The sequence below is a fragment of the Diprion similis genome, chromosome 6 (genome assembly GCF_021155765.1).
Source record: "Diprion similis isolate iyDipSimi1 chromosome 6, iyDipSimi1.1, whole genome shotgun sequence".
Classification (NCBI taxonomy): domain Eukaryota; kingdom Metazoa; phylum Arthropoda; class Insecta; order Hymenoptera; family Diprionidae; genus Diprion; species Diprion similis.
This window is the reverse complement of record NC_060110.1, coordinates 19,342,721-19,366,902: the sequence shown is the minus strand read 5'-3', so window position 1 is coordinate 19,366,902 and position 24,182 is coordinate 19,342,721. Positions and strand designations below refer to the sequence as shown.

General features: G+C 42.0%; 1 protein-coding gene across 5 annotated transcripts in view; it reads left to right on the top strand.

Annotated features, from left to right (window-relative positions):
* Positions 1-24,182, top strand: part of LOC124407200 (nesprin-1) — a 126,882-nt gene that overhangs the window by 23,760 nt on the left and 78,940 nt on the right. For 2 of the 5 annotated variants that reach the window (XM_046883083.1, XM_046883080.1), the window contains 14 exons: positions 10,237-10,298; positions 11,786-11,881; positions 12,225-12,308; positions 12,449-12,541; positions 12,876-12,899; positions 13,079-13,257; positions 13,346-13,748; positions 13,939-14,085; positions 14,201-14,741; positions 15,330-17,013; positions 17,137-17,245; positions 17,330-17,344; positions 17,465-18,506; positions 18,587-24,124. In XM_046883083.1, coding sequence (XP_046739039.1) covers positions 10,237-10,298; positions 11,786-11,881; positions 12,225-12,308; positions 12,449-12,541; positions 12,876-12,899; positions 13,079-13,257; positions 13,346-13,748; positions 13,939-14,085; positions 14,201-14,741; positions 15,330-17,013; positions 17,137-17,245; positions 17,330-17,344; positions 17,465-18,506; positions 18,587-24,124 — 10,017 coding nt within the window. The remainder of the gene's footprint in view (positions 1-10,236; positions 10,299-11,785; positions 11,882-12,224; positions 12,309-12,448; positions 12,542-12,875; positions 12,900-13,078; positions 13,258-13,345; positions 13,749-13,938; positions 14,086-14,200; positions 14,742-15,329; positions 17,014-17,136; positions 17,246-17,329; positions 17,345-17,464; positions 18,507-18,586; positions 24,125-24,182) is intronic. The other 3 variants (XM_046883085.1, XM_046883082.1, XM_046883081.1) reach the window with 2 other exon arrangements.

Below are 24,182 nucleotides of genomic sequence, written 5' to 3'. Positions count from 1 at the left end.
AATTGCACCTCGAGCAGTTCTTTCGTTTGAATTGAATATACCTGTGTAGACGATGTACGCAATCAGTGTAAAAGCGCTGTGCCATGGACGAGGCCTTCGCTGTTTCGATTATGTAATTCGGAGTGAAGCGATGGAGAGATAGAAAAGAGATAGAGTGATAGAGAGAGAGAGATCGCGAGGGGGGGGGGGGGGGGGGGGGCAGACGTAGGACCGACTTGATTCCAGTGTCTGACCTCATCGCTGAGAACCTGTCCCACTTAACCGGTGAACCTTCTGCATCCGAATCGCTGCTTGGGCGCAGAGAGTGAACATCGCACTGTGAAAGCGACAAACTGTGACGATTTTATCACGACTTTATTGTTATACCGTCATGCCAACGTATGTCGATGGCTTTAATATTAAATTATTGCACGTATATGTAGAGCAGATATTGATATGAAAGACAAGATCCATCATTGAAGATGTTGATGTCGTTGGATCACTTATTTTGATAACTTGTTGTTGAGAACCTTGAAAGGTGCGGAAGTGTCAAGAAATTTGATGAACAATTTATCAGAATTTGATAATCGCGGTAGAAAAGACTTTTTTTTTCAAAGCATAATGACTGAATTAATTACGAGATCTCACTTTTTGATCGGTACTTTGCATTTAGAGAAAATCATTTTATATTTCATTATGATGGTGAAAACTTATACGGGAATGGACTTGAAAGGAAACATGACGAACGATGTTTTGCAACAACTTTTTCATCGTAACATCGTTGAAATATTAAGTAGATCAGGTTTACGTATACATAAATATTTATTTTCATATGTTCACATTCAAGAAGACGTTGTATTCTTCGTCTAGATTATTCACTCGTAGAACAAGGTACGGCGTGATTATAACTGGTAAAATTGTTTGAGACTTTGTAACACAGCAAGTTTTTATAGCTTCTGCTAAGATAATTAGTCCACAGGTTAATAAAACGGGATATAAAATTAGAATAAAAAGCAACGACGAACTCGGAATACGAAATGCGTGCAGCACATTCGGCCTCTCGGTGAATTCTAAAAAAAACTATCATCGCCGGCACAAAGTAGGTACGGTATATACATTGAACGAATAAGCGACTAGGTCACGGTCGCCATGAGTGTAGATTTCGCTTTTCGTTCAAGTACATATATCCTACCTCTCACTTGCTAAATTGTATTATGCTTACACGAACCTGTCAGTCAGGGTTTGCGTATTATTTGCAGCCAAACAAATATTGCGATAAGAATTCGCACGTGCGGAAGTGATTGTTTCAATGTCGTATCATTATACGGAATTTTAATTGTTAACTTGGGTGAATAATTTTTATTTTCCTAATGTCAATTTTTTTACTTTATGATTTTGAGCTCCGGAGGAAAGAGAAAGTTCGATTTATACAAAGGCACGCATCAATAAACTGTAAATTATTCACACACTGTAACTTTGAACTCTGATTGTGTTGTGAGGCAATTTATAATTATACCGGTTGTCGTGGGAGGATCTATAATAATTTGCAGCACACAATTTAATCCTCGCAGCAGTATTAAGCGATGGAGAATTTATTGCTTATCAATTACCCCTGATTAGAAGTAATAATAAAAATAAGACACGACTAATAATAATTAATGCAATAGAATTAACTGCGCGTTAGAATATGGTCACACTTTAATTTTGTCAAATACAAAATACTTTGTCAACGTGTGTTTATAACGATTACCTCGTTTATCCATAAGAAACAAAAATAAAGAGACATTTGTTGTAATTTGAAGGATTCACTTCGTTAAGGAATTACAGAATTTCATGTCAAACGAAACTTGAAATATCCGCGCCCAATCAACGCCGAATTATTTTTGCCAAATATTTGCCGTCAGGACGAAAAGGATTCTGTGTAAATTATTTTCTCTCTCTGACTCTTTCTTTTTCATCACATGAGAGGTGAGTAACAATAAATAATCAATAAGCCTTACATGACACGTATACATATTTATCTGCAATTTTACCCGAGAATGTACCTAATTTAAGGTGCAACAGATTATTCCATTATATTATACTTTTCCTCGGATCCTTTTTACTCTCATTCGACCAGCTTTTGGGTGTGGCCGCGAGGATAAGCGACCTCTCACATATCTTTGGTGCAAGCCTTCTCCTCATGTGTAAAATGTATATACATATAACACGACGTGTAATTTAGCCCAAATCGCGTTGCTCAAAGCCTATACTTATGATAATACGTTGGCGTCTGCGGCGCTTTAATTTATCGATATAATCGTACGAAGAAGGATTCTAAATTTATTACATTGCCAAAGGTTACGTCATTCGGCGAATACCTGCACTGTTAAAAATTTCTGTATGGAATTTCCTACAATGTATTGGAAGTTTTATTATTTAGGATACGGAACAGTGAATTCACCATCTGTTCACTGCTTATTCGATTTACAGATACAATAAATTTTCTACGTAATTCAGTAAATTCAAATAACTTTTTTGTGTTTTTCTTTTAAATTTCAGTAAAATCAAACATTTTTATGGTAAATTTAAGGGAAGTATATAATAATTTACGTCGCTACACCAAATTTGTAAATTTTCAACCTGATATCGTAATTTGACAATTCTCTTTTGTACAATTAAATGTGTAGTAAATTCACGATTGTTTTTCACAGCGTGCGTTATTCAGGACTTCATCCCAATGTTTAATTACATCTTATACCTACTTTTCCTTGCCGTGAATAGCTGAAAACTTTATTAAGTGTAGCCAGTTTTCGAGATCACGTTTATGCAAAATTGAAAACTTAACTGACGAGGTGGAACCATTACTTTCGTAATCAATTTCATCCTGTTTCCAAATAAGACGACGAATTCCCCTTCGGAAGTTGGAAATCGAACCACTGTGCGAGCGAACTCTAAGTTTACAATAGTTGTGCATAATTTATCGTGCATGATCATTCATGGGAAGAATAATGTGGGATTGTTGTAGTTCCTTGTTGGTTTGGTCCACGCGATTCGAACCTTCGCATTCATTCCCTCATTCTTTCTTCTTCTTTCTTCCTCCTCGCCGAATTATTCTTTCCCTTCATTGTCTAACGGCACGATATCGTCTCAGGAACTCTTACAAATCTATGTATTATGGATAAATCCTTTATATAGATTATTGACAAATTATCTTTGGAACTGGAAGAAATTCACTTAGATTAAACAAGACCGAGGTCAATCCTCGCACGTGTGTCGAATCTGTTGCGGTCCAATTCACATTCGGCTTCCACAATGAGATGAAAATTTATGAACTTCTCCCGATTGTATTTCGCTATCGACATTTCAGCAACCTCGAAATTTTCTAGTCAAATTCGATTCAACCAGTTTCACATTCGCACGCATTACACATATCTCGAGGCCGATTTTGCATATCTTTGCTGGAATGTAAACCGGAAGTGTCCAGTTTGCGTCAGGTCGACTATAAGAGACGTGTTCTTGGCCGGCGGTGAAGATTCGTGAAAATTCTGATCAAACGCGGTGCCAGTCTTCCACCGTTAGATCTCCACCTTCAGCAGTAAAGCAAATAGTTTCCGAGATGTTTCAGCTTTTCGAGCTTGTCTTACACTCGACATTTTCGGTCCACGAACGCGATGTAAAGTGATCTGAAAATAGACACCGCGTTCCGCAGACCAGAGATTATTTGTCTCTGACACGATCTGAGTGAAACAAAGGCCGAAAATGGCGCACTTTTTAACGAGTTTCAACGATATTAACGATCAATTTTATCTGGTTCTGGTAGAGAAAATCATGAAAATGTGGATAACGGGCACGCTATGTAACGATTATAAGCAAGCTGATGGTGATTGGTTTTTCTGATAGCAAAGAGTGATTAGATCAACCGTTGGTATTGATCCGATCGATTCAGCATCGGGCTTGGCTGTTCTAGCTCCATTTTATCTATTCATACCGGCATGCTTTTTGTCTTTTATTTACCATCCGTCGTCTACGATGTCAGCCGAGACTGTATCCAAGGGTAGGAAATCGATCCTGTCCTGGATTAATTTAACATTAGAATACCGTAACGCGAGATACTTCATACATAATACGAAGAAGGAGAATAACGCGGTTACATCCGATACGCTCTAAATTGAAACGTCGATACGTCAAACCTACTTTGAGGGTTAAAGTTATCCAAAGAAACTGATTGTTTTGGAGTAATCAGAATCGTGCGAAAACTTCTACACGAAATTGTGGTTTTTAATTCTATGGAAAAGCTTTCGGAGACGCGTTCACGATGCTGTAAGGCAGGTGGAAGACACGTGTCCTCATATCTCAGGTGCTCTTCTTTTGTGCAAAGTATAGAGATGCAGACGTAGTGTCGAAGGGGAGAAAATAAAGTTGAGTGTCATTCAAGTGCCGTTACAACAAGCTCGCGATATGCGAAAGCTCCTGGCTCTGCTTCGTTGGTACGTGAGTAATTTTTTCTCTTGTACACGGCCATCACATCTGGAATTTTTATTATTCCTTCGTCTACGTGACGAATGTCACGATTTCTCAGATAAGAATGAAATTCAAGACGCATTGTTCCACGTGAGAAGAAACCGTTTCGCATTTTGACTTTCTGATTAAATTGTAGGAATTTTGAATACAGAGAGTGAAACGTGCAGGTACATCTAGTCAAAGTATCGAAAAGTTTGGAGAATTTTTTCAATTTACAATTTCAGTGATTGTCTCTTTACATGGGGTTTGTTGATACTAGAACTGAATTTTCAGAAAAGACAAAGTCAGGAAATCTATTCTAACGTTTTTCTGCTGGCCAAAAGTTTTAGGATCTGTGTTTTACGTAGCCACGATCTTAGAAAAGCGTTAAAAAAAGTGCGAAGTAGAAGGAAAAAATTTCACTACTTGTACGGTACTAAAGACGATTGGCAAGTGGGCGGAACCGGAAACCACGAGCTTTAAATTTCTCCGGAAAATGACTCGGAGCTTTTGGCTTGGCGTTTAACAAGTTGTGGTACCTGAGACCGCTAGAGGTATGAGTTTTTTTCTCCTTCTCTTTTTGGAGATAGTCCGTGGCTGTTGAGCCACTCGCGTGATGGGTTCTTTCTATTTAAAGTTTTTAATGTCACGAACTTAACCAGAAGTATAATATTATTATTATTTACGATGACAGCCGGAATTGCCTTGCGTAATATCGTGCCTCTTTCTGGCAGGCAAGTAAGTTTCATTCCTCAGGAACATTCCCTGTGCAATAGGGAACGGCATCTCTGTTCTCTCGTGCCAGCCTCGGCTTGGGGCTTCTCGGTCGTTTTCGAGACGTTTCAAAACTCGCCCCTGTACGCAAAACATCACGCGATCCAGCACTCGTCTAGGCATATAAGTCTACATTAATCGCGAATATTGTCGATAGATCATCACGACCACAGGTTGAATTTATAAGTTGACATTTTTTCACAGCCTCTTCAATATCATTGAAGACCGATTGCATTGAAGTTGAATATTACTGTATGCATGTGTAACGGAAAATTGAATACCATGCAATATTATTTTCTCTGCTACAAGTTGTAGCTTTTCGACTTTTGTCGACTGTAACCTTGTCCAAATTCTGGGCTAGAAGACATCTGTTCCTCTGTTGGAGGCTGACCCAATTTTTTACGTAAAACGTCCGCTCGTGCAGGTCGTAAAAATTGGAATTTTGAAAACTTGGTTTTTTTCAAACCGCCCATTAATTATCAATGACCACACGAAAACATCTGCACTGTAGGACAAGGTTCGAGTATTTTAGTGTAAAAAATGGCCAAAAACATATCGTTTTATACTAACGTCCAATCGATTCGTAATATTATGAAATTAGTTGCAAGAAGTGCTTGTACCTAATTGACGAATGTATTTGCGGTTCTGTTCATATTGCGAGTACTGCGGTACACGGTAAACCGCAAAATTGTAAGACTTCACTTCGCAAGCGGTATTACACGGTTAAATTAAATACGTACGAGGCCTAGATGTTGCCTCTTCCTTAGCTTACATAATCCTGACAATCCTGACAGTTAGTACCAGGCTCTGCAGCTAGAAACGCAAGGTACATTACACCTTCGAATATTGTGAATGAATTTTATGTCTACAGCGATTCGAGTGCACTCCAGAGAGCGTGCGGAGAAGTTATCCCGATAATTCGCGCCAAGTTTCTGATTTATTTCGACATAAATTTTCCCCTCCGTCAGACGGAAACGAATGGTCTTTTCTGCTACACCGAGAATCACGATACTTCAGCATTTATCTAAAGGGTACGCTGAAGGCGATTTTCTTCGCGCATGGAGAATATAAGACGAGTTTAGATTTGCAAAAGCGAAAAAGGAGGGACAGTACGAATTTATATCGTCGTTGACGAGTCTGCGGTGGGGTGCAAGAGGTCATCACGGAGTTACAGGACGACTCCGCCGTTTCGGAGAATAATATTGCGCTTTTACTACCATCCTGGCGAATCTTTGAATAAAATAACACCTTTCGTACCAGCTGCTGTACTTCTTGTCCTCACGGTTTCCCGGGTTCGTGTGCACATGTGTTGCACCTTGTGCACTTCGGGGTGATTTGCAAGGGTACTTGATCGAGGCAGCTGGCGAGCGCTGGCGGAAGTTACTTAAAGCGAACAAATCGGTGGATTAACGAGTCACGGAGGCAATATCATCCTCGAAACTGCGTGTAACGCTGCAAATTTCCACGTGAATTCTTCTGACATAAGTGTTGAAGTAACGGAGCTTCGATTCGCTACGATTATACTGAATTGCGGTGCCTGGTCGAGCAGAAGAGTGAAAAACGGTGGTCCGGCTGTGAAATCGGAGATCTGCACACTGCAGAGGGAACGAAAATAATTACGACATGTGTGTCCCACTTCGGGCTTAATCCTTCGCATGTGTGATCTACACGTTACTTACATACATCCATACACCGTACTGCTATACGTACACCGACGGTGATGCTGATGCTGATGCTGATGCGCTGGATTATTTTCGTCGTCGCGTTGCTCGAATATGTGCGTTCGTTTCTATCCCGAGCGGCTCGGCTGGTTTCCTTCCATTCCCCCGTACGATGTGATCCATACCTCGATACGAGTTTCGCAGACGCATATATATACAATGACAAACCTGAAACTGCACAGCCCGGAATTAGGGATCTATACCAAAGAGATGCGATGCAGTTCGGACAATTCGCTTGTTTACACACTTGCGCAGCAAAATTACTGCGCAAAAGAATATATGATGAGAATTTTTGCTGCTTTCGAAGAGGCATCGTCAAGGTCACTCAAGGGCAAGGCGTTTGATTTGCAAATTGCACTCTTTTTTTTTACGTCTGGACAGATCGTCTCGACGACTAATTTCGGTGCAGCTTGTATAAATTGAGCATAACTGGCGCGTATAAACGATGATTTGACGTGTTGCAGTGTTCCCAGGACTGAATAGCCGTGGATTAACGTTTTGTAAGGGTGAAAAATAGACGGGGGAAATTTGTGTATACGTGATTCGACATTTTTCAACGCGTTCGGTGACCGACTGATTGGAGGTATTGATCCACGGTTCTTAAAGCTAATCCTCCCGACGAAAACGGAACGTTAGACGAGCTTCGCTGGCTTTAATAATACTCGCAGCCATTTCTTCCACGGATGTATCGAAATAACGAATTTTTACGATTCCGATTCTTTCGCGAAGAACTGCAATAGATTACGCGCGTGATTCGATGGTTTTTGCAAAGTACGGTTGTATTATACATTTGAAAACTTTTTCATTTCTGTTTAGAATGGCGAATGGTTTTGCCAGTTTTGGCGAGGTTGAAATTATATGTGGTATCGTTGATGTAACGAAGGATTTTTTATTAAAAACTTTTTTTTTTCTAACTTTATATTAGAATTACTTTTAAGGACTTAGGTCTGCATGATGTGTGTTTGTTTTTTTTACGCTGTTTTATAGTTTGCTAAATTTCAGATCATTCTCAAGTTCCGGTTTATCAAGTTTTCTTTTCAAAATTACATCTTTACATTAAAAATACAAACGCAATCTTGTGCATTTCATCCATCTATATTATCGATTCCTGTGAAATCATGAATGAGTCTGATAGTCTCATCACGATATTACGCGCTTTACTGATCTTGAAAAATTCGTTCTGCTCGTACAAGTTCTGCGTGGTCGTCAGTCTCGCCGTCAGAAACGGAGATTCGCAATGTAAGCTTGATCCGCAGTCAAGATTCTTGCTGAAGTGACCTTAGGGTGTAACAAAAGGAGGTTTGTAGTCGCGTACAGACTTCTTATATTCAGCAATGATTAATTGGCTCATGATATAATTAAGGAACCCGGTCCGTTTGACACGCTCTCAACTACCTCCTCAAAGTGGCAATAACATTGCAATCATCAGAAACGATCGGATCGCGATCTCGTCTGAACGGCTTACAGGTAGATTCTAAGACGAAAATTACGGGTCTATATTTACCTTGTAAAGACCCGCCGCTGGTGCAGCAATAGTAATTATTCCGCAGGTGCGGTACGACGATTGAAATTCTAAGCTTACGCAATCGGATCGGAGTTTGGTCTCGGGACATTGTACAAAAGCGTTGCTGAACCCGAATCGTCGAGACCGTGACGAATATCGCAACGGAGTATTCGTGCAATTTGCTATTGAACCGAGGTGATAATTAGACGGTAATACGACGTACAAGTTGTCGCTTTGAAATCAACTTCGAGATATGACCCGTATACATACTCGAATAATATGCATCGTGCAACACAATTATTTCTTTTATTTTTTGATTTCATTCTCTCCATCTCTCTCTCTCAACGAAACTGTATCTGTATTCAGGATGACATAATCGTTCGCGAGGTCGCCTCGTCCTGAATATAATTCTGGGGAATCGCTCAAGGCGTTTCGTTTCGACGTCGCAAAACGGGTTGCACAAAACGATCGGTACATAGAAGTAAATCTTATTACAAATGCAGAGGCGGACGAGCTGTTGCAGAGCTGCATTGTACCGTGCGGAATTGCGGTATAAGTCTGACTGAACATTTTTGCAATTGTGCATGTTATGTAAATCACGTGTGTCAATTCGTCAAGGAATTTAAAGGCCGAAATTATAATCATTGGGCGGAACGATGAATGAATTAAGCCTTTACTCCAGTTTCTTTAAATACTCGGATCGAATCGATGCTGCAAGATTAATCGGTACCTAATCCTGCATTTGCCTTCGTGCAATATTCACTCTTCGTGCTTTTGTAGAACTAACGAGAGAAGCGTAAACCCTGTAGAACACGGTAAGACGTGCCTGATTACTTACTGCAGGTGCACGAAGGATCAAAGCCGATTTCCATCTATAACAACCGGAGATTGCAGTCGATCCATAACTTGCGTGCACCTAAATTACGTCACTCACCGCCTTATGGACGTATCAAGGCTTCGGCTTGACGCTGAGCTAACGTCGTACTTTTAGCCTTATTTCCATCGCCACTGCAGATCAAGTTGACGAGCTTTTAGTTTCCAACTCGATTGACAAATACTATATCGTCAAAGGTGTACCGGCTAACAGTTTTCAAGTATAATAATTGAGGCTTGTGATCTTTTCTTCTCTTTGAAAACAATAAAACAATATTATTAGAGGGAATAGATTTTTTTTTTCTTCTTCTTTTTTTTTTCTTCTACAGCGTACAAGTCCGCTAGTCGCTGTCCATCACGTATTGCGACACTTCGTTTTGGACGAGTTTTTATTTTTGGCTCAACTGATTATGTTCTCATAACATCTATCATCGCCGGAGAAACGTGTCGTCGCTTCTTATGGGTCAAGTTTAACTAACGATACGAAGGAATCGACTTGTCTCACGACATTTTATCGACAAATAACTTCACATCATCGTATAATTTACAATTACTCACGCGTATTATCCAAGTCGAGAAACATCGCATGACGCCGATTTATCATCGTAGATGACTTTGTGTTATACAGCACGGGACAGATAAATAAATATCGAGAGAAAATTAATGGTCAAAATGCACTTTACCAATGAATTAAAAGGATATGATTTACTCATGTGAATCACACACATGGAACCGAATGTTGGTGTAATGCTTTATTTTTTCAGCTTCGAATACAAATTTTACTAGCAGAACTAAAAATATATTACGTATTACAAAGTTTGACCGGTTGCGAAATTTTTGGCAACCAGAGAACGGACGGAAAACGAACGACTCTAATGAAGATAATTTAATTTTTTGTTACAGATGAACAGGAGCGCGTGCAAAAGAAGACTTTTGTAAATTGGATTAATTCCTACCTCTCGAAGGTAAGCGGCTTTCCTCCTATTACTGTCCTTGAATTATCGATCGGTGACCGGTTGGAAAAATACCATAGATTTCGTTACTCGTGACCTGGTGTGAAGGTAAAATTACGGTAAAATAAGAAGAGGTGGATTTATCGAATATTTTATAAGCGAGAAGAATTTTATAAAAGGCCAAAGTGAAATCGACGATTCGTTTCGATGTATAGAACAAAAGTTATGTGATGTAAGAAGCTTGCTGCCGATTTTCGGTGGCTACGATGGTTGGTTGAAATAAGGATAAAAAAAAATTTCACCTATCGAGAATAAATCGTTATTGCTTTTCTTTCCTGTTTGTCGATAAGCGATAACAACAACTTGTTATGACAATTTCTTCGGCGAGTATACGTCGGCGGATAAGAGTATCCGCACACTCCGTCAAGACGCTGCACGTCAACGGAGGACAGCTTGACAGCTGCAATATAACGCAGTTATATTGAAAGATAATTATAACTTACTCAAAACTTTCTCAGTACTCGGTGCTTTTCAACCTGCAGCTCCTATCTCACGAGTCTTATGCACCCCAAGCTTGCAAGCTCAAGCTCTCGGCACGATTCCTCCGAACTCAAAACTTGGAAATTAACGGTGTAAGCCGTGCCTGGCTCGTATTTCACCCGCAAACTACTCGACGTATCTGCTCGTCTACCGTGATACGACTTCTCAGGTCGGTCAACGAGCTTCTTGGGCTTTCCGGAAAGTAGCTGATTTAATTTACCAATTTTTGGCCGGGAAATATCTATCGATTTTACAATCGTTTGAAACAATTTACTGACTCGTATTTCGAACTCGTCGAAAGTGGAATAAATTAATCATCTGGAAAAAATGCTTTCTCGGTATGCACTCGGAAAAATAGTTGCGCCTAGCTAATACCTACAGCCAGTCAACGATTTGGTTGAAAATGCGAGACGGATTGGCCTGCGGCCAGACTGGAAGGCTCGGCCTACAGAATTGCCGGGGAGGTGCTGCAGGCCGGAAAAAATTTTGCCAATTTTTCTTATGCATAAAAATCATGATTTTGCACGACATCAAAGCACCGGTTTAAAGTGATGTATGTACATCGCCTCTATGAAAGTTCTCTACTGCATGAAAGAGTTCCGCATTTTTTTTTTTTTTTTTCTCTTTCCTTTTTTTTAGGCTTACCTGTGGCTCTGAAAGGCACTAGAGTATATCGTAGAATTGGCTCGCAGCCCACGAGAGGATTGCGTGGATACTTTGTCACTTATTTGTTTATCTTTATTCACAACCACTTGTCGAGTATCTTGTCTGATTGATTATATTCCACGTGATTTGAGGCGGTTTTTGCCCGAGGGATCAATCGCGCTATCATTATTCTCTGTTGAAAGTCATGTAGATGCTTCAGTTACATGATCGGATATGTTGATTTTCAGGTTAATTTTAATTTTTTCGTATGTATATATGTATTGTATATATATAAATATATTTATTTATTACAGCGAGTTCCACCGCTTCGAGTAGAGGAACTGATCGAGGACTTGAAAGATGGAACGCGCCTTCTTGCCCTACTTGAAGTTTTGTCCGGGGAGAAACTGGTGAGAATTAATCCTGACGTAAATAGAAACGACATTACCCTATTTGGTCGCGGGTAATCAATCTGGGGCAACTGGTTCTTGCTAATCGTTAATCCCATATCGATGCTGCACTTAGTTTTTTTCTCTCACGTGAAGTATTCCGGAGTAAATAGATTGTCGCATGATGTCATTCGGACTCCGCACTGACTATATGAGGCGACAAAATATCTTTTTACAAGAATTGAGACGTATTCTGTAAACGATTTTTCATGTATTCCTTCTTCTTTTTGTTTCATATTAATTAATAGGATGACGTGAAAAATTTTGATTATCTGTTAATTCAAATGTCGAAATGCAATTTCAGCCTGTTGAAAGAGGACGTAACTTAAAGCGACCTCATTTCCTCAGCAATGCAAATACGGCACTTCAATTTTTACAGAGCAAAAAAGTGAGTATTCATTGCTTTGCGTATATGGTAATAATAATAAATACGAATAATAGGCTAAATTTGTGAATACGTACGACACATTTTATCCCAGCAATTTTCAACACACTGGCTATACCATGGACGACGTATTTTATTTTCAGATCAAATTAGTGAACATTAATTCGTCCGATCTAGTGGATGGAAGACCTCCGGTAGTATTGGGACTTATTTGGACCATCATCCTGTATTTCCAGGTATTTTAGATCAACCAGTTATTTTGGTTACAGTACACACGTCATTAGTATGCGATAGCTGCTTCTAAATAGCGCATAACACATCCTGAGTATTTTGAGCACAGTATTATGATCGGGTTGATTTGGGGTTATCTGGTGAGAGCGTATGAAACGGAAAGTTATAATCAAGTCAGATAACGGTAATTGACTCAAAATTCTTACTGTACTTGAAGAGATTCACGCATTTTCGTCGGCCAGGCGCATCCTGAATTTAGCCAATTTTTATACAAATTAGCCCGATCGAGCTAGGTTGAAAAATGCAAAGTTGCTAACCTTATCTATTCTAACTAACAAGCTACGATCGAAGGATCGAAGGCGGGTGAGTAGCCAACAAAGCGTAACAAACAGAGTAAAGAGATGTATAAAAAATGGGCTTGCGAGCGCCCATGCACACTGCATCATTCTTGCATGCCTTGCGCGACACATTTTAGAACGCACGCTAGATGTCGAAAATGCAATAAGACCCGCGCAATCACAAGGCTTTTCCTTCTTCTATAGATCGAAGAGAACACCAGAGCCCTCGAGTACTTGGGCCAGACGTGGGGCAGCCAGAGCAGCCTTGACAGCCTTGGCACTCAGGGTTCGGCGGCAAACGAACGCCGTCGACAGAGCAGCGAGAAATGGAAGCAGGGAGCCAGGAAGACATTGTTGCAGTGGGTGACCAACGCCTTGCCGAAGTAAGAATTGGACCTCGACGAAAGCCCGCATCGCGAAGGCAAGATGCCTAACGTTTAAGGCGACTCAACGCACGTTTTATGATCACAGGGACGCTGGAATCAAGGTACGAGACTTCGGGGAGAGCTGGAGGGATGGAAACGCGTTCTTGGCAATAATCGACGCCATCAGAGCCAACTTGGTCAACATCGCCGCCATGCGAGAGGCCTCGAACAAGTCCCGTCTTGAGACGGCCTTCCAGGTTGCTGAAACCGAGCTGGGAATCGCCCGACTACTCGACCCTGAAGACGTCGACGTGCCACGTCCCGACGAAAAATCCATCATGACTTACGTCGCCCAGTTCCTGCACAAGTACCCCGAGCCCAGAAGCACTGGGCCTGACTCATTTGCCGCTGTGCAACAGGAGTACGACTCACTTTTGGCCTGGCTCAACGACAGGACTAGACAACTGGAACAGCTCGATAGAACCAACGCTTTCCCGATGAGCTATCCGGTGAGATGAACCATTGAATTCATACGAAGTGTTCTACTCCATTAATTTATTCAAGGCTAACTTGATTCATTTTCGTTTTTCAATCAAGTATTTTGTGACGATTGATGCTTCTTCGGGAGTATTGCGTTCGTTTGAATTCTGAAGGTAATTGGGTTACTTTAGCATTTATTTTGAGGAATTTTTCATTCAGGAATACATGCTGTTCAGAAGTGAAACTGACGACAAATCAGTCAGCTACCGGAAACTTCAAAATCTTGTCGATACTCCGAGCATGATCAGCATAACTCGAGACTCTTGGAGACAGATTGAAACCTTATGGAATAAAATGGAAATCCTAGTAAGTCGCGCAAGCGAGTACTTGTCACTTATGGTCTTTAATTTTTTTCTATTTTCATGATGTTGAAGATTGAAACAATGATTTTATAATCTACGTATACAATTTCTTGTGACAGATGCTACGCTGGCTTTGGCTTCTGGATTCATCGCTCCCCGGTGAATTTGGAGAGGTGGGAAGATGGCTGGCTGGAGCTGAGCAAATCCTCAAATCGGACGGTGACATCCCGGATGACATGACGGAGGAAACCGCAAGTATAATTTCAAACAAGCTCGAAGAACACAAGAAATACTTTTTGAACTTGCCGGAGGTTACGGAGAAATTCCAAGGCATTAGAGGATCTCCTGTCGCGCAGCAAATCTCTTTGGAACAACTGGAAAGCATAGCTTCGAGACTGGCGACTTTACCGACTCGCGCTGCGAAGCGCAGAATCCGACTTAAGTTCCTAGAACACAAATGCTGTCTGATCGCGTTCCTATTCTTAGTCGAGACGAAATTAAAGGGCTGGAGTGTAAAGTACGGAACAGAGGATAAAGTTCATCAGATGCTTGAACAATACAGGAACTTTGTCTCGAGAAATAGAATATTCCAGGAATTTCAGAAGGCGTATTTGGACATGCAACAAGTCGTTGAAGAGTACAAGAGAGAGGGAGACGTTGGTGAGTTGACGAGATAAGTCTTTGTATTAAAGTTAGAATTATATAATGGTGTACAGTAAAATTATCTTCACAGATATGCGGTAATTATGTGATTTATGACTTGTTTTTTCCTATAAAGAAAAAAAAAATAAAATTAACACCGACAAGCAAGATTTTCATGTGTACACTTGTAGTCAAGAGGTCACGCGGCACGTTTAGAGTTATCTAAACAAGTGTGATAATGGCTTGATGTTCATCGGTATTTTTATTCCACTGACGCGTTATACATCAATTCTTGAGTTGTGACGTATTGAGTGTTAGAGTGGTAACACTGTTTATTAGAAAATAGAAGCTAGATTACATCCACTTGGGAAGTTTATTGCTTTTGTCTTCAGCTTCTTTCGATTTGCCGACGATCGGGACGTTTTATTATAAAAATAATTTGCAAGTGTATCGTATGCGATCCCTATAATATAAAGCATTATAAGTTACAAGTCAATTTCTGAGTACTGCCTCACATCCGTACGTACACAGCATTGATTAACGTTTAAACGTTGTCACTACTTTATTTATACCCAATGAACACATGAATTGGAAAACTTTTTACAGACCGGCAGGAATCCATCAATACCGATCGTTTCATGCGAGAAACCGGTGAAAAATGGAAAAACGTATCAATGGATTTGCGCTGCGTGCAAAGTATGCTTGAAGAAGTTGTTGCATATTGGCGTCGCTGGGCTACCGTGTCCGACGATTTTGAATCTTGGTTATCCAGGGCTGAACCGGCACTCGAATTACCGGATGAGGAACGAATGGAGTTCTTCCAAGACATCAGCGTGCGGAAAGATAAATACCAGCAGCTATCAGACACCGTCAGCTTCCTCATAGCAACCTCCGACGAACAGGTTGCTCTTCAACTGAAGGACCGTTACACCCGAATGACATCGAGATGGGAGCACCTCTTCGCCGAAGCGAAGCAATACATGCACGCCGGTGATTTACTTAGAAATAGAAAGGACTACAGAGCGGGAGTTGAGACCTTGCAGAAGTGGTTGAGAAACGCAGAATCAGTACTGTCTACTACGCAGCTAACTTCGACCGAAAGAATCAAGGCCTACGGAGAACAGCTTCAACTTCTGCACAACGAAGTCGAAGGAATAGAGGAGCTGTTTAGGAACATTAGTAAGAAGTTCCAGTGTCTTATTCAGGACATGTCGCGGGAGGAAGTCGACAAGATGATGAACACCTTGAAGAAAGAGAAAGAGGCTCTCGTCAAGGTCCGCGCTTTGATACCGATGCAGCTGCACTTGTATCACCAGCTTCTCGTTCAGCAAGAGTCCTTGGAAGCTGGACAGAAGGAAATCTCCAACTGGTTAGACGAGGCGGAACGTTTGTTGAGCTCAATTAATCTTGCGGGAGGCAGAGACGCGGCTTTGGCTCACCTCGATCGTCACAAAGCCTTTTTTTCGCGGACATTATACTACAAGTCCATGTTGGAATCTAAGAACAAAGTTTTCTCCAGTATGGTGAAGTCAGTGGATTGTCAGGCGAGTGCAGAGGCCGCCGAAGGAGGTGCTGCTCTTCGTGATTTGAACGAACGATTTGCTCACGTTTCGCAATCAGCACAGATCTGGGAGCAGCGACTTCAGGAAGCCGTGCGTTGTTGGACGAAATTCCGCGAGTGTGAAAGACAGATTTCAGAATGGCTTTCTGCTGCGGAAACCTTGATAAACGACAAGCACATCGACAGTCGTCAATCCGTGGAATACCATAAGAACTTCTTTGGAAAGGTTAACGAAAAATGGATCCAAGACTTGGTCAACGCAGGTCAAGATCTCAGGAACGCTCTACCGGCAGAACAACAGGCTCCAATCGTCGAGGCCTTGAACAATCTGCAAAAACGTTGGAAGGAAGTTTTGACATTTGCACCACTTCACCTGATGCGACTTGAGTTCCGCCTTGACGAGGCTGCCTTTTTACAATACTTAAAAGAAATTGAGATGGAGATTAACTCGGAACAACAGGCGCTTATTAAAAACGATGATGTTGGAGGGATTGTTCAACGAAATACGGAATTCTTCGTAAGTCGCGGTGTCGTATTAGAAGTAGAACGCTGCCTGCAAACTTTGAAAAAGATTAGCACGGCTTATCATCTCCTCAAGCCAGACGACTCAAGTCTTAATGAAGCGGCTCAGAGAGCAGAAAATCAATGGGAAGACACGGCACAACGCGTTGAAACCTTGAGGGAACAACTGCGCAAAGTGCCTGAACAATGGGCTGCCTACAGACAAAAGTGAGATTCTGCTCATCATTTTGAGTTATAAAATATTTCGGGATAATATTTTATAATATAAGCTGTGATATTAAAAACGCCTTTGTTAAATTTCATCGAATTTTCCTCTTCCTTTAATTACAGGTTTAACGAGATGGTGCACTGGATGGACCACGTTGACAGCACTCTGAGAACTATCTTACAGGAAGTGAGCTCCTTGGAGGAATTCGAAAAAGAGAAGACGGTGTTCCAAGTAAGTCGAGTTGTCGTTGATTCATTTATGTCGCGTCGACGATTTACTGAGTAGATTGTATTTCTGTCCTGCTAACCCGGATAGCTTCACACGGTGACGGTAAATATGGGGATTAGATGAGTTTATGACTAGTTACTAATTACACTTAGTTCTTTTCGAGATAGCGCCGGTTATTCACATTGCCAGTTTTTTACGTTCAATTTGTTTGTTTTCCAACAGCAAATATGCCGCGAGGCTGACAGCAAGCGAGAAGAGATGAAGTGGTTGGTACAGACTTTGGATAGCCTCGCCTCGAATCGTTCGGACCACGAAGCAATTTCTGAGCAGAATCAACTGGAACAACTCATTACGCGTTACAAGAATTTAATACCAACGATCGAGATCACGATGACAAAGACGGACATCTACTCGAAGAGTTATACCTACCGGAAAGAGGTCCGTGAGGTTTGTACTTTGCTGGAAAAGGTCCGTGAGCAATCTACTGTTCCTGTTAAACCCGAAAGTATCGAGATCTTGCGCAAAGCACTTTCGCACCAAGAGACGCGGCTCACTCAGCTGGAACAACAGAGAGCCAATATTGTTAGTATGCTGCAGCGTGGAAAGGACATATTGAAGGATCAGCACGCGCCGACCTTCGTGTCCTCAGAAGTCCAGCAATTAGAGTCAAGCTGGAATAACACCTATGGGCAGAGCATCGAGGCTTTGAAGACCTTAAAGAGCACTCAGAAACTGTGGAGCAACTATCAGCAACAAAAGGAGGAGGTGTTGAATTTGATAGAGCAAGCAGAACGCGAACTCAGGGGCGTAGAGAAGGGCTATCATGATTCTAGCCAAATGTCTGCCGATCTTCAGAGTAAACATGAACTGAGTATTACGTTGCGTAAGGCTGCCGAAGAAATGTTGAAGAAGTTAAGAGATGTTTACAGCAACCTTTCAGAGGTAACCGCACCCGAGAAGAGACCCGTTTTGGAGAAAGAGATCACCGATGTAGAAAAAAGGCTTCACGTCACCCTTGAGACTGTTCAGGAGCGGGTCGTTTATCTACAACAATTTAATGCCAAGTGGACCAAGTTCCAGGCCAGACTCGGTGAATTACAGTCTTGGACACAACAGAGTGCACCGCAACTTCTCGCTCAGATACAAGAGATATCAACATCTCCGGAGGAACGTGTACGCAAAACCGAGACCTTGCAAAAACAGATATACGAAAAAATAACCGTGTTGAAAGCTCTCGACGACGAGTCTCTACAATTAGTAAAGGGTACGTATGGTTTGCTGATGTAGCAATTGTTGTGAAGTGATGATGTGTACATGGTTACTGATTCTCTTTTACATTTACAGATGACAAGGACAATCTTGAGGCGAAGAAATTACGAGCGGAAATTATGGAACTTCAAGAAGCTGCGAATTCCCTGAACAAAAGTATCGTGTACCAGAAGGAAATGGCTGGTCGTAATTTGGCTACATGGAAAGAATACGAAGTTGGTATTCAGCAGCTCAAGCCTTGGGTAGAACAGGCCGAGATCAAAGCAGCTACGATTGGCTCAAAACCGTCCACGCTTGCACAGGCTACTGAAATGCTGTCGACGGCAAAGGCCTTCGAAAAACAATGCGAGGAACAACTTCCACAGGTCCAAGAACTGTGGGTACTTAGCCAACAGATCGCGGGTAGAACAGTCGCACCCGACGAGGTGGATGCTGTTCACACTCGGTGGAACTCCGTCCACGATGTGGCCATCCAAACAGCAACTAAACTAGACAAGCTTGTCTCGTCTTGGAACACGTTTGAATCGGAGGCGAAGGAATTCGATTCTTGGCTACAAGTTAGCGAGAAGGGATCTTTGGAGGAGCCGAACGTTAAGACACCGGAGACAGTGAAATTAGAACGGGAACTTGCTCGGTTGAAAGAATTCAACAAGGACATATCTGACAGGCAAGCCCAATTGATATCATTGACGCAGGTCTCAGATCACATTAGTCATGGCCTGGCGTTGGAAGGTGCAACTAATTTGAAGGGACGGGTGGTCGAGATGAAGGCTCGCGTGAATAAGCTAGCTGACATTGTCAGGAGCCAGATAAACCAAGTATCAGATGCTTTGCTGGCCCGACAAGAGTTCCAGATGAAACTGGCGGACTTTGACAACTGGATGTCAAGACTGCGGGCAAACATAGCTGAGATCAGCGATGTTAACGCTGATAATGTCGACACGAATCTCCAAGCGGTACACGCCTATTTGCAGGAACATTCTGACAAACAGCCAAGCTTTGCTGCCATTTATGAAGAGGTTAAGCATCTTTCGGAACAGAGCTCACCGGAAGAAGTGACAGCACTAAATGAACTTTACTCCTCTCTTGCTGCGAAGTACAAGGCTCTTGAGGACGATCTAAATCAGAAGAAGAAGGGACTGGAAAAATGGGCGGAACTTTTGAGCTGGCACGCAGATACGAATGCCCAGTTGAGTCACAGTAAGTATCAAGTCGATGCCCACAAGCCAACTATATCTGACTTGGAAAGATTGACATCAGAACTGCAGACGATGTCGACTAAAATTAACACTTGGAAGGTACAAGTACCCCAGGTGGACACTTCGATGGGTGTGCAAGTGCGCGATAAATTGGAAAAACCGCTGACAGCTTCCGCTTTGGTGCATGAACTTGAAGCTAAGGCTGTCACTCTGCAGACTGAACTTGCCACGAAGCGTGACAAACTCGAAAATCTGAGCGCCCGATGGGATAACTTCAGAAAAACGCAGCAAATTTTAACGGAAGAGATTACCAAGACACAAACCACACTCCAGGATATCACGATGAAGGTTGATACCTGCGAAAAGTTGGCTCCAGCAATTGAGCAGATTGAACAATTAATCGCTGATCATCAGCAACGTGAACCGGACAAGGAAACTCTGCATCGTGAGGGTAATACCCTGATGAAAGAGGATCAGAGAGCTGTGACTAATATCCAGGTTGTCTTATCTTCGACAGATGCCAACTGGGAGAAAGTTAACGAGTTATTGAGAGAGCAGAAGAATAAATATGCTGATATGGATGGTGGTTGGAAGCAATTTTTGGAAGCTAAAAAGAAGCTATCCAGCCACCTTAAACAATCAAAAACATTGTGCCAATCTATACAGGAAGTGCCAAATGATATAACGCAAGCAAGTGCTGCTCTTGACAAGCACAAGAAAGCTGCCGATATGCTGAAGAAGGGAAAGCAATCCTTGGAGAAAATGGACAATAAAGCACAGCAGTTAATCAAAGAAGCGTCACTAATGCCAAACTTCAAGTCCGAGCTAATAGAAAAAGAGCTCGCCAAAATGCGCAAGCAGTATCAGGACGCGTATACAAACGTCGTTGAGAAGACTCAGATATACGAAACCCAGGTGATCATATGGAAGCAAATCGATGAAGCAAAGTACGAATTATCTAGGTGGTTGAGTGACACGAATGAAGCGCTGATGAGTGCATGCAAAAATTTATCTGATGCTGAGAATGGGCAGCTGAAGCTCGCCAGGTATCGTGACGAATTGCCGGCTCACCAATTACTCCGACAGGGTATTGCAGCGAAGACTGCCCAATTATCGAAAATGAATAACAATGCAAGTATACCCACGCTGAAGTCCCTCAGTGATTTGTTGGACGATCAATTCAGAGTCGTCAAGGAGTCAGCAGATAAACTGGAGTCTGTGACTTCGTCATTCCACGAAAAAGAGAAGAATATTAGAGAAGAACTAAAACGATCTGGAGAAGCGATTTCGAAAATTCGTGAGGACATTATCAAGTGCGATGATCTAACGGGTGAAAACACGAAGATTCTTGCAAGGATCAACAAATGCCAAGCGCTAAAAGCCGAATTGGAACAAGCCAACAATGCTCTTTCTGTTGTAGAGAAAAAGGTAACAGATATGTCCTCGGAATATCCAGCTATTTCCAAATCCACTTTACCTAAGGAACTTCAAGCATTACAGCAACGTCACGACGGTGTCGCCAGTCACGCTGATAAGGTTAGCGCAACTCTGGTAGCCTTCTTGACAAAGTTGTATCATGAGAAATTTGGTGCCCTGCAACGCATGGTGGCTACCCATAAAGAAAAGGTAGCTTGGTGTGAACCGGAGCAAAGTAGCGATCGGTATAATCTTGAGGTAAAGATGGCTTCGCTCATTGACGTAGAGACGGGAATATCTGATTGCGAAGCCCGTAAAGCTGACGTGGATAATTCGTTAAAGTTATTGGAGTCAGTGGAGAGCAAGGAAACAATGGTCGGACTAAAGGTAGAACGTGACAAGGTTGCTGCGGATTTGAAGTCGTTGAAAAAGAGCTACGCGAAGATAAAACAAGTCTTGGATCGAAATATTGCACTGTGGCAACGATACGAACTGATGTCGGAAAATGTTTCAAGTTGGTTGAAGGAAACTGAGAATAAAATTAGAATAGAAAGCAGTGTTCAGCTGACTCTTCCTGATGTGGAAAATAAAATCAAGGAAATAGTTGAGTTCCAGACAATTGTCTCGAAGTATGAAGCGGAAGTTAAGGACTTGAGCAGCTTGGGTGAAGACATTCTTAAAGTGAGCCCAGAGTCCCGTGTTGGCCAGTATGTAGGTCACTTGAACACTCGCTATCAAGCTATAGTGAAGTTTCTTTCATCACATTTAGATCGCCTCGAAGAAGTTGCAAAAGGTCGCGATCAATACCACGTCAACGTTAAGGAACTCGAAGCTTGGATTAAAGGTGCTGAACAGAAATTGAACAAGTTTGGTGAGATCTCAGGACCAAAGGCTATAACCTTCTATCAGTCGCGACTGAAAGAACTGAAAGGATTTACTGAAGAACGCGAGAGAGGTCAAGTAATTTTGAATCGTACTGCAGAAGCAGGTGAAGCTCTATATTCCAGAATCACGCCAGAGAATCGAGAAACCATCAGAACGGAGTTACGTAATCTCAGAAATCAAGTAGAGTCATTGACGGATCGAGCTAACGTTATTTACAAGCGAATTGAAAGCGACATGATGCATAGGTCGTCTTTCGAGGACAAATACTCTCAAGTCAAGCAATGGGTGTTTGACGCTCAGACCAAACTCGCAGAAAAGTGTCACCTGTTGCCTAACCTTCAGGAGAAGAAATTGGAACTCCACTTTTTCCGAACAATCGCTCAGGATGTGAACGTGCATAGAAATATCTTGCAACAACTTCAGGATAGACTTCCGACCATGTCAGATGACGATGCAGCTGAGATGTTGAAAAACGTGATCGACGCATACGATCAGCTTTCAGAGAATGTTGAAAACAAGATTAGTACATCGGAAAAGTATGTGGCCAATCATGAATCTTATCTCCAATCGATTGAGAAGATGCGAGACTGGATTAATACTCTGGTAAATGAGGCATTACCTGTCACAGATGATTTACCGATCGACAGAGACACTGCTAAGGCGAAAATAGCCCTTATAGAAAATATACTTCAACAGAAGCCGGAAGGAGATCGGATTATGAAGGAGGTTACTGATCAGTTGAACGTAGTACTGGAACAAACTTCGTTGCAAGGACAGCAGCCTCTTCTGAAGCTGCACAGCGAATTGAAGTGGGACGAGTTCATCCAGAAATGTCTCGAAATTCGTGACAAATTGAATCAACTTTTCGACAAGTGGGCAGAGTTTGAAAAGGTCGTCGAATCGCTGGAAACGTGGATAAAGCAGATGGAGCCACAAGTTAAAGATCAGAGTTTGAAGAGTACGGAAGACACTAAGCGAATTCACTTACTGAAATTGAAAGGACTGGAGGAAGACATCAACGCAAAAAGTGGAGATTTCAACGCCGCTGTGGAAAATAGCCAGGCAATCGAAGGTGGGTCAGAATTGGCCACGAAAATATCACGACAAGCAACGAGATATCAAGCTATCAAAAATCAAGCCAAGGAGGCAGTCGCGCGGTACGAACAATTCGTCAAGGAGCACAAAATCTTCAACGAGAAGTACAACCAATTCTTGGAATGGGTTCGTGACGTTGATAGAGAATTGAAGAAACACAGTGAAATCGTTGGTGACTTATCGGTGTTGCAGACCAGGCAAAAGAGCATACGTGACTTGGCAGACACTCGAACCAAAGAAAATGCTAAATTTGAATCAGTCATAGATCTTGGAGAAAAATTGTACGCTCACACATCACCGGATGGTAGAGAAATCGTTCGACAGCAGTTGCGTAACTTGAGAACCGTGTGGGACGGCTTCTCAGAGGACTTGCAATCCGCCATGCAAAAGTTAGATCAATGCCTGATGCAATTTGCCGAATTTTCACTTTCTCAAGAGCAACTTACCACGTGGCTTCGTGATGTGGAACGTGCCATGCACCAACATACAGAGTTGAAGTCATCTTTGCAGGAGAAACGAGCCCAGCTTCAAAACCACAAGATAATGCATCAAGAAATAATGTCACATCAGGCCTTGGTAGAGTCCGTTTGTGACAAAGCTCAGCAACTCGTTGATCAAACGAAAGATTCATCGCTCAATGTCTACCTGCAGTCTATCAAACAACTGTTCCAGAATATTGTGGCTAAGTCACAGGATCTGTTGGAGAATCTGGAAGACTGCGTCGACAAGCATAATCAGTTTAATACACAGTGTAAGAGTTTCACTGATTGGTTGAGCGGTGAACACGAAAAACTGCTGGACTGCAATGATGTCACGGGAGAAAAGGGTGATATCACCCGTCGACTTGCGACTCTTGCTGTTCTGAAGGACGGACAAACTCAGGGAGCAAATCGTCTTGCTAGTCTGAAAGATCTGGGCTCAACTGTTTCGAAGAGTACCGCACCGAAAGGACAAGAAGCCATCAATAAAGAAATTGCAAGTCTGGAAGCCGATTTGCACCAACATCTGAGTGAAATAGGCGAGTTTGGAAATTAATACTATCAACGCAAACAATTGCGTGTGTAAGGCTAACGCAA